Raw genomic sequence first — 15,254 nt, forward strand, 5'->3', positions numbered from 1 at the left:
ATTAGGAACACCTGTTAAATTTCTCATTAATGCAATTATCTAATCAACCAATCACATGTCAGTTGCTTCAATGCATTTAGGGGTGTGGTCCAGGTCAAGACAATCTCCTGAACTCCAAACTGAATGTCAGAATGGGAAAGAAAGGTGATTTAAGCAATTTTGAGCGTGGCATGGTTGTTGGTGCCAGACGGGCCGGTCTGAGTATTTCACAATCTGCTCAGTTACTGGGATTTTCACGCACAACCATTTCTAGGGTTTACAAAGAATGGTGTGAAAAGGGAAAAAAACATCCAGTATGCGGCAGTCCTGTGGGCGAAAATGCCTTGTTGATGCTAGAGGTCAGAGGAGAATGGGCCGACTGATTCAAGCTGATAGAAGAGCAACTTTGACTGAAATAACCACTCGTTACAACCGAGGTATGCAGCAAAGCATTTGTGAAGCCACAACAAGCACAACCTTGAGGCGGATGGGCTACAACAGCAGAAGACCCCACCGGGTACCACTCACCTCCACTACAAATAGGAAAAAGAGGCTACAATTTGCACGAGCTCACCAAAATTGGACAGTTGAAGACTGGAAGAATGTTGCCTGGTCTGATGAGTCTCGATTTCTGTTGAGACATTCAGATGGTAGAGTCAGAATTTGGCGTAAACAGAATGAGAACATGGATCCATCATGCCTTGGTACCACTGTGCAGGCTGCTGGTGGTGGTGTAATGGTGTGGGGGATGTTTTCTTGGCACACTTTAGGCCCCTTAGTGCCAATTGGGCATTGTTTAAATGCCATGGCCTACCTGAGCATTGTTTCTGACCATGTCCATCCCTTTATGACCACCATGGACTCATCCTCTGATGGCTACTTCCAGCAGGATAATGCACCATGTCACAAAGCTCGAATCATTTCAAATTGGTTTCTTGAACATAACAATGAGTTCACTGTACTGAAATGGCCCCCACAGTCACCAGATCTCAACCCAATAGAGCATCTTTGGGATGTGGTGGAACGGGAGCTTCGTGCCCTGGATGTGCATCCCACAAATCTCCATCAACTACAAGATGCTATCCTATCAATGTGGGCCAACATTTCTAAAAAATGCTTTCAGCACCTTGTTGAATCAATGCCACGTAGAATTTAAGGCAGTTCTGAAGGCGAAAGGGGGTCAAACACAGTATTAGTAAGGTGTTCCTAATAATCCTTTAGGTGAGTGTATGTGTTGTTGTCTCCACTGCATCTCACTGACTATTGTTTATATGTTCTGTACCGTGAGGTGCTGATACTCGCTCTTTTGGAAAGAGAAGTAAAGATACTATTGATCGTTTATCCTCCTTTTTTTTTTTTTTCCCTCACCTTTACGCACTCGCACCGTCACATATAGTTAATCACAGAGTTTTACATACAAAGTATTCATCAATAAATACCAACAGACAGCCCATCTAATCTGAAATGGATATGTAAGCCATGCACGCAGAAGTCTGGTTGGAAGTTCCAGTTACAGACAGCATTATATATACCATGAAAAAACAAAAAAACATCAGGGTCTAATGAAACTAGGGTTTCATTACCCACAGTGAATTATGGTGGTGGCAGCATCATGCTTTGGGGCTGTTTTTTCAGCTGGAACCAGGGCCTTAGTCAGGGTGGAGGGTATTAAGAACAATTCCAAATACCAGGCAATTTTGCCATGAAACCTTCCGGCGTCTGTTAGAAAGCTGAAGATGAAGAGGAAGTTCACCTTTCAGCACAACAATGACCCAAAGCACACATGCAAATACACAAAAGCATGACTTTACCAGAAGAAGATTAAGGGTATGCAACCAGATTATTTTTTTATTTTATTTTTTTCCCCCTCAAAGATTTCAGTTTGTTTTCAATTGAATTGTTCATGTTATAGGTCACATTAAAGGTTGAAAAAGTTCGGACATGATTTATCTTTGTCTCATTCTTTTACATCACAATAATCTGACATTTAACAGGGGTGTGTAGACTTTTTATATCCACTGTACAAAAAAGTTTTTAAGTTGGAAATGCTTGAAAAGCTGATGTATAAAGTTTGTAAATGTAGAAGTAGCACATGTTTTTTTCTATTACAGCATCCTCTGTCCAGGGAATCTGCTCAACACAAAAAAAAAATCATACTTCTCTATCACAATTTTTTCCCCAGGCAGGCATTGTTTGGAAGTCACAATGTTTTGTTTGGAGGTAGGAGAAGTAGGTCAGATTGTGGGGGAGGGGGAGTAGTTCTTGTATGGAAAAGTTCACCGCGGTAGAGCTCTGACCAGAAACGTCTTTGGGGAGTGAGTGAACCCCAGGACCCTCTCCAGATTGGGCACAACTCCAGGGACTGGAGAGAAGGAGAAACGCTGCAACAGGGAGGAGAAAAACAGAAACAGCTCCATACGGGCAAGATGCTCCCCCAAGCATCCTCGCTTACCTGTAAAAACATACATGCATTTGCAAGTTATTAAGACAAACAGAAAGATCACTAGCATGTGAGGTGGGATATGATTTGCCTCATTCTATTTGAATCAAAGCGCTAATGATCTGGTTTAAAAATATGTTTATTCTGCCAGTAAGAGAAGAAACATATTAAATAAATATGTATTCAATACAAACAATAATGTGTGAAAGATATTGTGAGAATAATAATTTAATAATTGCTCTATTTTACATTGTGAATTCATGCAACAACAACAAATGACAGGGTTACCATATAGCTCAGGGTTTTGCGCTAAGTTGGTCTAGATAAGAATGCATGCAAAATGTATTAAATGTAAGTGTTAAAAACTCCTATAACTACCTCTGCACAACCAGGGCTGGTTGCCAGCAAACAAAAATCAGTTCACCAATATAATTTAGCACATCAAAAGCAGGTCGCCAGTTAAACCAGAATCTGTCAGCAATGAATGCTGTTTATTTTTTCAGCAGTGTGGTCTGCTTTATCACCTGCTGAGAAAGGCATGAATGCGTTTCTCTTCCTGAACTGTTTGTTAGAATCCAGGAAATGCTCTGGGTTGAAGGTATCAGGAGTTTCCCACTCATCTTTGTCAACAAGCACTGAAGACAGGATGGTGTTGATGGCCGTCCCCTATTCAGGACAAAGAGAGTATAATTAATTACAATCAATTCTAGCAGTTACTCAGTTTGGTTACTCTAGTTTATATTGGTCACAAAATAATGTTTTTGATTTTTGGCTAATTTAATTTAGGCTTTCATAAGACAAAGCCTTCACACGCTGTCAGAGAAGTACTACAGACCTGCTATGGGTTATTTTACACTAAACACACAGACAGACACAGGCCGGTTAATATCTGTACCCATAAAGCAAAGACTTTTGGCCTGACTACCATAGTGCCATAGACTTTGCAACTGAAAGCCTCTGATCTTCCATTGATCTGGTGGTAAAATCCAAACTTGAGAGTCTGTGTGTTAAACAGAAGCTAATTAGTGTTAGCTAATTAGATACAATTGTTGGAATAGTTGTTTGGAATAGTTGCTTTTGTTTTATTATAACTATTAATTAATTTGTTTATCTTTAAGCATAATTGCATAATGAAAGAAATAACAAAGTATTTAGCAGTCAGCAGTAGTTACCCAGCCCAAGTTATAAACCACCCCCCATTCAAAATTTTAAACTTAAGGTGAATCTTAATCACAGAGCTAGCCTTACAACTAACTTTAACTTTAAGACCCAAATGTAATTTTTTAAATAGATATTTTGAACAAGGCCTTTTGTTTCAACTTGGGCAGTTCTACCCAATGGGATCCATTATTAGCCTCTGCTCTACTTTTCATCATCACCATAGATGTGTTGATGTAGAACGTGGGTAACAAAGATAGTGATGCAACCGAGTGACACCTAGAGTGCCTACCTACACTTTGACAGCTAAATGTCACAAATGTCCAGAGACAAAACTTATCATTCACTGGACACACAGGGGGATTCAGAAACATTGCTAATTCTGTGGTTAATTTCTCTTACCTTGGGTATGAAATATCCCCCCAGTGTTGCGTCTTTGCTGGACATCTTAGGGAAACCCAGCGGCAAAATGTTTCCCATCCTCTGGATCTCATGGATGACAGCGTCAGTGTAGGGCATGTTAGGCCTGTCAGACATGTTGGGCTGGCGGGATTGTCCTATTACTCTGTCTATCTCAGCCTGTACCTTCTCTGGAGGATTGAATGAGAAGGGGTCAATCAAACAAACACTCCATTATTCACAGGGGGGAGCTCTGGAACTGACTCACCTTGTGTCTCAGGATAGTTCATCATGAAGACCAGAGCCCAGCGTAAGGTGGTGCCAGTGGTCTCTGTCCCAGCCTCAATCAGGTCCAGGGTACATACCAGCAGGTTCTCTGTGTCAAAGCCAGCTTTGGGGTCCTCCTTCCTCTTGAGGTTGTTAAAGGGGAAGGTTAGTTGGAATGTGACAAATAAAAATGAAAAACATGTCAGTCTGGTCTAGGTGGTGTGCTTTGTTTATGGTCTTTGTCTTGAATCCTTGTCATAATGTCGGCCAATCTTTTGAAACAACACCTTGTTAATCTCTGTGAGGTACATGTCTACGTAGTCCCTGGGATTCTCTGGATCCCAGTCCTCCTTGTGCTTATCTATCTCCACCTGCAGGATGTCTGTCATCTGACAATAGTTGGACTGGATGGTTTGATGGGGACCAGGCAGGTACTTCAGAATGCCTGGGAAGATATCAAAGAGCTGGGAAAGGGAACACAAATCAGATTATTTGAGAACAAGTATGACAATCTTTATTTGGCTGTTTACAAGTCCACAAACTTTCTTGAAGGGGCATTTCCTCTTTGTGGACCCTTATGTAGTTTCCATTAATATTTGGAGATTTCTATGTCAGTGAGATTTATTTTATTTGCCAGAAAATCACAGGAATGGTATTTGCATGGGAATGAATTTGCTGGTCAACAGAAAAAGATTGCAAGGGACAAAGTCTTGCATGTCCTCACCACTAAGCATCACATTTTTCTGTCTACTATTATTCTACTACGTAACACAATCTAATTTTTAGCTACAACCTGGGAGTAATTGGGGTTAATTGCCTTGCTTAGGGATCGAACAACAGAACAACAGTCTCCTTGTTGGTTTGGGACATGATATTGCAATCTTTAAGTCACTGGTCAGATGCAATAACCATTAGGCCAACCAGCCTCCCCAACTGAATTTGTTGCCAGTTAATAACATCCAACAACCTGACACCCACCTGAGCTCGAGCAGTACCGGATAGTATCACAGCCTCGTTGTTCAAGCGTAGGAGCTTCTGGAAGTTTTCATCACTGTACTCAAATCGATGGCCGAACACCACAGAGGAGATAACATTCCCCACCGCGTTATTCAAGATGAAATGGGGGTTGAATCCTCTTCCTGGCAGCATAGACATCATACCGGTTAAGCAAACTTCTGGTGTTTATTATGTTTCACTCTTTCCTAATGTCATCATATCTGATCTTTTCAAAGGCCCTTGCAACAATTTGCAATGGACTCAAGTTAGTTGGAGATCCTGGAAAGGCTTCCTCCTTTCCTTGTGGCATTTTAGTTTTTGGTTTTATCAGTCTGCTATAATGCTGGACAACAGCTTTAGTGTAGTTGGACAAGGCTGATTACATGATGGGAGTAAGAAATGACCTGAGAATATACATTATTAAACAGAAAGAAAGTGATGACCTAAACGATAGACTGAAATTACATTTTATTCACATTTTAGTCATTAACCTTTTTTTATGTAATAATACATATTTAAGCTACCTCTTACCTCCCATCATGTGCAGAATTGAACAGCATTGTCCAACTGGATAAGGGTGTTAGTCCAGAATTGTAGTAAACTCATAAAAACTGAGTGAGACTAAAATATAAGTACCTACAGTAATATCTGGGTTGGAAAACCACACAAATGATAATCACACATCTATTAGATTTACTTTATGCAACCTAAGATGTCTTGGTCTGAGCCTATGGCATTAAGCTATACCTTGTTGTAGTTCCAAAATCGGGGCCAAATCGCAGTTTATCATGTCATGTATGACTACCTTAAGGGATTACACTTCAGATATGGCTTTTAACAGCCAGAACTTCAAATGTCAACCAGACTACTTTCATTTGAACTGTAAGTAAGCCGTGATAATGTGTTCAGGCTGACAGATAATTGAATAAAACCAATACTGAACGACTGAAAATGTGAAAGATTCAGGAGATATTGCATTCATCTCATAAAAAACTAAACCAACAATAATCTGTTTGAACAGGGACCCTCTTACTTTCGTGAACACAAAGGACATTCAGACACCAACATCAAAATTGTCTTTGACACATTTAGGCTAACCCATTTTCTGAGGGTTTGTTTTTCTCAAGTGCTACCCCTAAATGTTCTGGTCTGTATAATTTACCCTGCTCTTCTTTAAAGACCTCACACAGGAAGTTGCTCTCCAGCTGGATGTAGTGCTCCAGGCCCTTTGTCCCCTCACCGAAGTAACGCAGGTGGGTGTTGGCAAACTTCCTCTGGGCTTTCCATAAGTAACCATTGCTTAGAGAAAGGCCTTAAACCAGAGAAGAGATGGATTAGAGCGATGCCTGAAGCCAGAATGCAGCAGGATATGAAAGGTTGGGTATTTGGTTGACCTTAGTAAACTAAAGTGGCCTTCCTCTCCTTTTTCTCATTGTACTGTTATATGCATTTGAAAAGTGTGGAAAGTAAATTATTGATAAGCACTTCTTTTCAGCAATTTCAGATGAAAGAGAGAGATAAGCAATAAGCAATCAGATTTTAATTGTTGACAATATACATGCTTTTTACTTCAAGCAATTTCCATTGTTCCCTCCATGCTCATCTTGGACTTCCTGGCAGATTCTCCCCATGCCTTGAACTTGAAGGTTGGTAACAATACCAGCTTGTCATGGTTACCCTTCAAGATCCTCAATGTCCATATCACTAATGATGAAGTTCTAAAGTGGGTCCCATGGACAGCCCTGTACATAGCTTGTTCTTAGCTCGTTACCTTCCAGAACCTCTATATCAAGCAATGATTATCTAAGACCCCCATTACCCAAGAGACAGACACTGAAATGAAATAGTTAATCAGATCGCTACCTTGACCATATTTTTTGCCTTTTACATTGAATTATTTTGACATGACTTTCCATACACTCAACTACACTGACACACACACACACACACACAACAGTAACTTAATCCCTACTTACAAGTACATATCCACCTCATCCTTATATTGTTTATAGCCTCTTATTTTTATTAGTATTTACAATAGTATCTGTTTCTCTTTTTTACTTATTTTTTAAATGACTATTTTGTTTTACACTGCACCATTGACTAAAGTAAACAAATCACCTGTCTTGCAGTACACTGGACAGGAAACTGGGTGCCATTTTGGACCTAGCCACTGACTCACCAAGGGCTTTGTTGGTTTTGTGAAACAGAGGAATGATGGGGCGTTCAGCAAAAGTGTCCAGTTGATTGACTAGAGCTTCCTTCACCATCTTATACCCTGAGATATAGATTTCCCTCGCACTGCCTCGACGCAGGCTGTACACTGGACCATATTTCTGCGCCATCTGCAGGGAACTCAGAGTATAAATAGTATAATATCAGTAATTTTAACCTTTATTTATAGAGAATCTTATGAATCCACAATCTCTGTGTCCTATGTAAAACATGTCTCAAATCTGATTCAGGGAGGCAAAATAGTTATAACGTAGAAAGCGTTACATAATTAGTAACAAAATATTACTGAGTACTAGCAATATTTTCTACTCGTACTTACACTGAACAAAATTATAAACATAACACTTTTGTTTTGGCACCCTTTTATCATGGGCTGAACTCAAAGATCTAATACTTTCTCTATATACACAAAAGGCCTATTTCGCTCTAATATTGTTCACAAATCTGTTTAAATCTGTGTTAGTGAGCATTTTTCCTTTGCCGAGATAATCCATCCACCTCACAGGTGCGGCATATCAAGATGTTGATTTGACAGCATGATTATTGCACAGGTTTGCTTTAGGCTGGCCACAATAAAAGGCCACTCTAAAATTTGCCGTTTCACTGTATTGGGGGGATCCGGTGGGGTCTGTACCAGTCTGTATCTGGTGTGACCACAATTTGCCTCACGCAGTGCAACACATCTTCGCATAGAGTTAATCAGGTTGTTGATTGTGGCCTGTGGAATGTTGGTCCACTCCTCTTCAATGGCTGTGCGAAGTTGCTGGATATTGGCAGGACCTGGAACACGCTGTCGTATATGCCGATCCAGAGCATCCCAAACATGCTCAATGTCCGGTGAGTATGCAGGCCATGCAAGAACTGGGATGTTTTCAGCTTCCAGGAATTGTGTACAGATCCTTGCAACATGGGGCCGTGCAACATGAGGTGATGGTCGTGGATGAATGGCACAACAATGGGCCTCAGGATCTCGTCACGTTATCTCTGTGCATTCAAAATGCCATCAATAAAATGCACCTGTGTTTGTTGTCCATAACACACACCTGCCCATACCATAACCCCACTGCCACCATGGGCCACTCGATCCGCAACGTTGACATCAGCAAACCGCTCACCCACACGATGTCATACGTCTGCCATCTGCCCTGTACAGTGAAAACAGGAATTCATCCTTGAAGAGAACACCTCTCCAAAGTGCCAGATGCCATTGAATGGGAGCATTTGCCAACTCAAGTCGGTTACGATGACGAACTGAAGTCAGGTCGAGACCCCGATGAGGACGACGAGAATACAGATGAGCTTCCCTGAGACAGTTTCTGACAGTTTGTGCAGAAATTCTTTGATTATGCAAACCGATTGTTGCAGCAGCTGACCGGGTGGCTGGTCTCAGATGATCTTGGAGGTGAAGATGCTGGATATGGTGTGGTTACACGTGGTCTGCGGTTGTGAGGTCGGTTGGATGCATTGCCAAATATTCAGAAACGCCTTTGGAGACTGCTTATGGTAGAGAAATGAACAATTCACGGGCAACAGCTCTGGTGGACATTCTTGCAGTCAGCATGCCAATTGCATGCTCTCTCAAAACTTCCGACATATGTGGCATTGTGCTATGTGATGGAACTGCTAATTTTTTAGAGTGGCTTTTTATTGTGGCCAGCCTAAGGCACACCTGTGCAATAATCATGCTGTCAAATCAGCATCCTGATATGCCACACCTGTGAGGTGGATGGATTATCTCGGCCAAGGAGAAGTTCTCACTAACACAGATTTAGACAGTGTGAACAATATTTGAGAGAAATAGGCCTTTTGTGTACATAGAGAAAGTCTTAGATCTTTGAGTTCAGCTCATGATAAATGGGGACAAAAACAAAAATTTTGTCAGTGTAGCAATGATTGAGCATCTGACCTTTTTCATAGTCTCTGGGTCTGGCACTGTGAAGATATTTCCCAGGAAAGGAAGAGACCAGGGTCCAGGAGGGAAGTTAGGTGGAGGTCTGTTCCTGACGATGTCCATCACCAAGAGAAACACAAAGATGAACACCAGACAGCTGTTCACATCAAAATAGTCCAACGCCACCAGTAGAATCATCGTGAGAACGCCAGTTAATGCAAACACTTATGTAAAAATGCTCTCTGCTAGCCTCTCTTTCTCTCTGTAGCCGTTCTCTTCTGGCTCCTCCCTCCCTGTCACCCCTGGCTGTCTCTTTCTCTCTGCTTTGTCTGTTATTCTCTCTCCACTAAGACTGCCAAGATTTTACTGTGTTTTCTTTCAGTTGTTAATGAGTCACTGACATGGATATAAAGCAGGCTGCTCGACCATTAACTCGTGGTTTCAAAGGACAGCTTATGTAATAGGTCCCATTTGGAGATCCTGAGAAAAACTACATTAATTCAGATGTCAGAAGAGGCTGCATGAACTTCCCATTTAATGACCTGTGAATAATTAACATGGAAACAGAAACATGTCCTCCACATCTGATGCAGACCTTTAGCAATTTACTTTGATTATTAATATAATTCTAGTAGTACTAATAGTAATGGTTGTAGTGAAATCAAACATCAAATGGGAGTTGATCACTACAGTATAGCCAGTAATATCTGAGATCAATTGGACTGCTTGCTACTGTAGCTTTATGGCTAGCTTCTTGTTTTTTTATACTGATTCATTACAAACTTGAAGAGCTACTTTTAGGGATTATTTCAGCGATTTTTTGCGGGCTTGAAATGTTGAATAGGGTGCTGACAGGCGCGCAGATGGCACTAGGGACGGGGGGGACATGACCCCCTCAGATTCATAGAGACCTGATCCGTCCCCCGCCCTCACTATCACTACGAAAGGCGAAAGAAACCGGTAAAACAGAGGACTAACCAGTGTTTACACTCATTCTCTGTGTATGTGTGCTACGACTCCTGAGTGACGCGTCGCCGGGGTCCTATGAGGAGCTGGTAGGTGCCTCAATCGTGCCTGTAGGAGCGGTAACCGGTTACCATAGTGATCATATACCATCTGTGACTGAGCTGAGTCTGTGATTTTCTGAACTGAATCGACTGTATAAATGCCACATAAAGGCAATGAAGAGACAAAAAACATTCACCTTGTTTTTTCAAAAATCAAACAATGTAAGTATCCTATGCCTGTTGACTTTCCCAGATGTGGCAGATTAGATTTGTTAAGGGGAATAGCTAGTCTGACAATAACGGCAAGAAGGCTTTTGCACTTAGCAAACACAGCATAACTATACATTTAGGTGAGTGGACAGAGGCAAATAATGAATGAACACAAAAAATATGGTTGGATAAATCAAACAATTTATCGTCGTCAGGGAATTATGTTTAATCTTATCATTTCACACATTGTACTGTATAAATTGACTGAAGTATGTTCATTGTCGTGTAAGCCACTATAAAAATAATTAGAACAAGTAAATTTGTGTGGTGCAAAGTTTATGCAAACAACAAATAAAGGCCTACATAAACTTTTGACATCCTCTTATAGCAGGAAATCATGTTTTTTTTATTGTACGGAGCAACGGAGGATATAGATTCTTAAATTAAATTAAATATGATGAAAAACATTTCTTAATATGTCATACATCATTTGAAAGATATTTCTAATCTATAAATTGCAACAAACTTGTAATTTACACTTACATTTAAAATTTTGAGTTATTCTTAGACATTTGAAATAGTAGTTTTACCCATTAATTCTCAGGAATATGTTGTATTTCACATTGTTTTGAAATTCTATAGAGGTATAGAAGGTTAACTGAAATTATATGATTTAAAATGTTGTCCTCCTGGCCTGCAGGCAATTTCTGATGACAGTAAGGCAGGCCCAAGTCAGTCAAGTGAGGATCTGCAGGAGGGCAGCCACAGTAGATAAAGACAGCTTTTTAGTGCAAATCATTAGCCCAAATTACGCAAAATAACGAATTGAGTTTAAATCATTTGCTGACAGCTTGGTCCACCCCAGTTAAAAAATCCTATCTGCGCCCCTGGGTGCTGAATAGTAATGCAGGTACACCAGGAGTGGGAAACCGTTCAGTCTGGAGAAGACCACTGGAAATCACTAGGGCTGGTTCAGTGCTGGGACTGACAACTCCTTTTATCACAATCTTTTCTCCCTTTCCCAATATATCTATTTTTTGTTATCTATGGTGCTGTCTCATCTCAAAAACTGAGGATGATAATTTTTTCCCACACTCTTCTTCCAACCAGGAAATATTATCGGTCAGTGCTTGTAATGGCAAGCTCAATCATTTTTTGACATCAGCTCTGCCGACTCTCAAGTGCGCTTAGACTGTCTCTAGTGTTAAGACCAAAAAATCCCTGCTGAAAATGCCTCCCCACTCCACTTCAATTGGTCCATGGGGTTTTTCAAGCACTCATCAGCTTCTGGTACAGCAACCCCGATCTCAAACTAAATTTGTGCAAAATAGCACAAGATGTAATGTAGTCGTTTTTGTGCATTTTAGGGAGTCCCGATACGCACAAAAACATTTATGTTTACTATGGTCACTAGGTTTAATAATAAGCATATGTACAGTAACTTTAAAGATGGTAATTTTGCTGGGGAGTTGTGGATGGGCATCAACACAACTGATTCAAACCCCAATGCTTCCAAGTCCAAATCAGAGATTTTGGTTTTCTAATCTTGTCCCTAATCTTAACAACACAAGGTTAGACAACAACCCTTTTTGTTGTCTAACCTTTAAAACACAAAATACAGCCTGTACATTTGTTTTCCCACAAATTGAGCATCCTTAAAATACACTAAATCCTTGTCATTATTTACACAATTTTCTTTTGTGTAACTTCTCAGGGGTCTCCAACCCAACACATGGAGAGCTACTGTCCTGGTTGTTTTCACTTCAACCCTAATTTAGCCATAATTTGGAATGAAAACGACCAGGACAGTAACGCTCCAGGAACAGGGTTGAAGACCTCTGGCTAGGGCATTGTTGAACATCAAACCTGTGTGTAGACTTAGGAGGTCTACTGCAAGCTAATCCCAGGGCAAAGAGAGGAATGCTTTCAACTGTAAAATGTTTAGCATGTTTGAATGAAGAAGACTACATAAAAATAGTTTGCTACATTTAACGGGGTTCTTTTGTGTTCTAAACTTGTAAACTTACAGTAAGAATAATTATCCTTAAATGTATCTTTAGTGTTCCACTGTGAACACTATCTATCCTAAGTATGGCAGTATACCTATTACAACTTTAGTCTCAGGTCATTGCTTGCAAATTAACTGTCAGTCATTCACCTTTGTATATTTGATGGATACAAAGTACACCAAGGTTTGTTTGGGGAATCAATACTATGTCTTGTGTAAAAAAAATTGAAAAAGAAACACAAATATAACAGTTAGTACAAACCATATTTGAGAGCAGAAATGTCCCAAACATGTTCCAAACAGAAAGATCCAGTGGAATTAAAATGTCTATGAGAAATGTAGGCTCATGCAAATTAAAATCTGAGAAAACTGCATCAATGTTGTTAGATTCTGTCAATTTTTTATCCATGAACAAAATGTATTCAACGGGAAGTCAGGGGAGAGACATCTTTATTCAGCATGAATCCACGAAGTTGACCTTCCAGTTCTGACATGTTCTCCAATAATTACAAAGTTCACAAGTCTTTTATACCAGGACACACTGGAGGCGGTCACTGGTCATAGCCTACCATTACACTGTCCAATATCCTCCAAGAGGAAATGTTTGTCCTACAAAAGACCCTTGAATGGTATGTTACCACCTATGGTCAATGGGCCTATCTGTAGAGCCTATGACAGTCACATGGGCAACTCCTAGCTGGAGGTATGGACAGGATGTGTGGGGCCCATCAGTAACAGGCATCATGTCCTATGTATTGTCCTTTGTTCAGAGTTAGTCAACACATATGTGTTGTGTTAAGTTTCTCATGCCCATTGCCTCTCAATGTTTATGTGTAGATTATCTTAAATTCTGCAGGCATCTGGTGTGTTTCCATAGATCACATGAGCTGGAGATTGCTAAACAATGGCAATTGGATTGATTAAAACAATCATTATGCCAGACATAGGATAGGCTACTGAATAACTAATGTTTATTAGACACCATATTTTTAGGTTCTTCTTTAGTTCTTCTCTCTACCAGAAGATGGTAAGGCCTAACATCTTAAGCAGTGATTTATTTTTCCTGTTTCTTCTTCTTTCAAAATAAAAACATTTGACCAACACTTCATCGTGCGTCCCACAATTGCTATTTTTATATCATCCCTCCTTCTAAATATCCAATTAGGAAATTTAAAGAAATGGAAAAATAATCGTATTTTAGTAAAACTTATGTTTAAATTTGACCACCAATGTTTCACCATTATTCAGGTTTTTCCACAAGTGACAAAAGCGAAGGCAGATTCCCACATCACAAGGAAATCACCAGGTGTCACCTTCATCCAGCCAGTGAATTCCAAAATCCCATGCTTTCCTCTCCCACAACAGGAACATTGTCAATTACTCCACTAAACAAACTTACTCCAGTAATGCCTCGCAACAACTACAAGATGCATCCCTCATTGAAAAGAAAACTAACACAACATAATTAAGAGGACCTGTTATATTCAGAATCACATATTTAGGCTTTTATATGGATTATTGTCCTTTGGTGGTAATTTAATGCTTCTTCCTCCAGATATGTGCCAATCACTGTCTTTCAGTTACTAAACTCAACTCATTACAATTTTAAGACTCTTAACTAACAGTTAAGGGAGGGAGATGGAGAACAATTATCTCAAATAGAATTGCTGACACTTGACTTGACCATGTTGTTGTACATGATATAGCATTGAGTCAAACTGGACCATGAGTACAGCCGAACCAACTTTGCATCAGTTGTCTGGACAGCAAAAAAAAAAAAATCCCTTGTAAATAACTTTGTAAATACCAATTAAAAAAAACATTATTACTTATTTCTTGCTTCTCCAAGCTAGACATATGGCCAGAGTGAAAGCAATGTGGTTGGAATCCGGACAAAGTGGTCAAAGTGAGGATGAGTCGTTCAGTATTGTCACGGTTGTGGTGGCAGGACACAGGCGCAGAGACGAGTGTGTAGTAATCCATAGCTTAATGTGAACAAACAAAGCAGCAACCGGACACGTTGCGCTAGTAGCACAAACATAAGTAAGGATCTACTCTGCAAAAAGAGGTGTCTTCCTCAATCAGATGTGACGCCACTGTTTTCTTTCATGTCTCTTGCAAGCAGATAAACTCTGCTGTTCTGTGAAGGGAGTTGTACACAGCACTGTACAAGATCTTCAGTTTTATGGCAATTTCCCAGTCACTGGAGATGACAAAGAACCACAGGACAAGTTATCTGACTGTTGAGTTGGCGCCACCTTTTTCCAGGCTACCGTTGGGCTCTGTCAAGAACCACAGTAAGCCATGCTCATTCCTCCTCAGTGTTGATGGTGTTGATGTTTAGCAGCGCCATCAGATCCGGGTGAGGTGTCCTCTCAGCTGGCCTTGTTGAACACCTGGCTCAATAACATTTTCAGTGAATTAGGTCATTAGGTCATTAGATGTAAGTGTGTCAACCCGTTAGTGTATTGCCTCGTTTCTTTGTTTTGGGAATTTGGGTTATAGATATACTTTCAAGCCTTTCATATATGAAAATGTGTGATTTCCCCTTTCCATTCCAAACGGCTTACCACATCCTGCTAAGCAAATCTGAGCTTCAGTAGGTTTATATACTCCCAACGGTATCAAAATCACATTATGAAATGACGGCTCTGACAGTGGCCA

At 40.3% G+C, this 15,254-nt stretch overlaps 1 protein-coding gene across 1 annotated transcript; it reads right to left on the reverse strand.

The window, feature by feature from the left end:
* Positions 1–1,930: 1,930 nt before the first annotated feature.
* On the reverse strand, positions 1,931–9,653 carry LOC105006952 (cytochrome P450 2J2-like). Its single transcript, XM_010865693.3, has 9 exons — positions 9,381–9,653; positions 7,422–7,584; positions 6,402–6,551; positions 5,222–5,382; positions 4,531–4,707; positions 4,245–4,386; positions 3,980–4,167; positions 2,944–3,085; positions 1,931–2,431 (listed from the first exon to the last, which is right to left on the reverse strand). The coding sequence occupies exons 1-9, from the start codon at positions 9,561–9,563 to the stop codon at positions 2,256–2,258; spliced, it is 1,482 nt and encodes a 493-aa protein (XP_010863995.2). The 5' UTR covers positions 9,564–9,653; the 3' UTR covers positions 1,931–2,255.
* Positions 9,654–15,254: the final 5,601 nt, after the last annotated feature.

The sequence above is a fragment of the Esox lucius genome, chromosome 8, assembly GCF_011004845.1.
Source record: "Esox lucius isolate fEsoLuc1 chromosome 8, fEsoLuc1.pri, whole genome shotgun sequence".
Taxonomy (NCBI): domain Eukaryota; kingdom Metazoa; phylum Chordata; class Actinopteri; order Esociformes; family Esocidae; genus Esox; species Esox lucius.

What these genes read in the sequence shown, in the direction of transcription:
- LOC105006952 (XM_010865693.3), bottom strand. Translation starts at nt 9,563, where the DNA reads ATGATTCTACTGGTGGCGTTGGACTATTTTGATGTGAACAGCTGTCTG. An exon ending in ACCCAGAGACTATGAAAAAG is followed by an intron (nt 7,585 to 9,380) that starts GTCAGATGCTCA and finishes AGTTCCCTGCAG; the next exon opens with ATGGCGCAGAAATATGGTCC. An exon ending in CAAAACCAACAAAGCCCTTG is followed by an intron (nt 6,552 to 7,421) that starts GTGAGTCAGTGG and finishes CTCTGGTTTAAG; the next exon opens with GCCTTTCTCTAAGCAATGGT.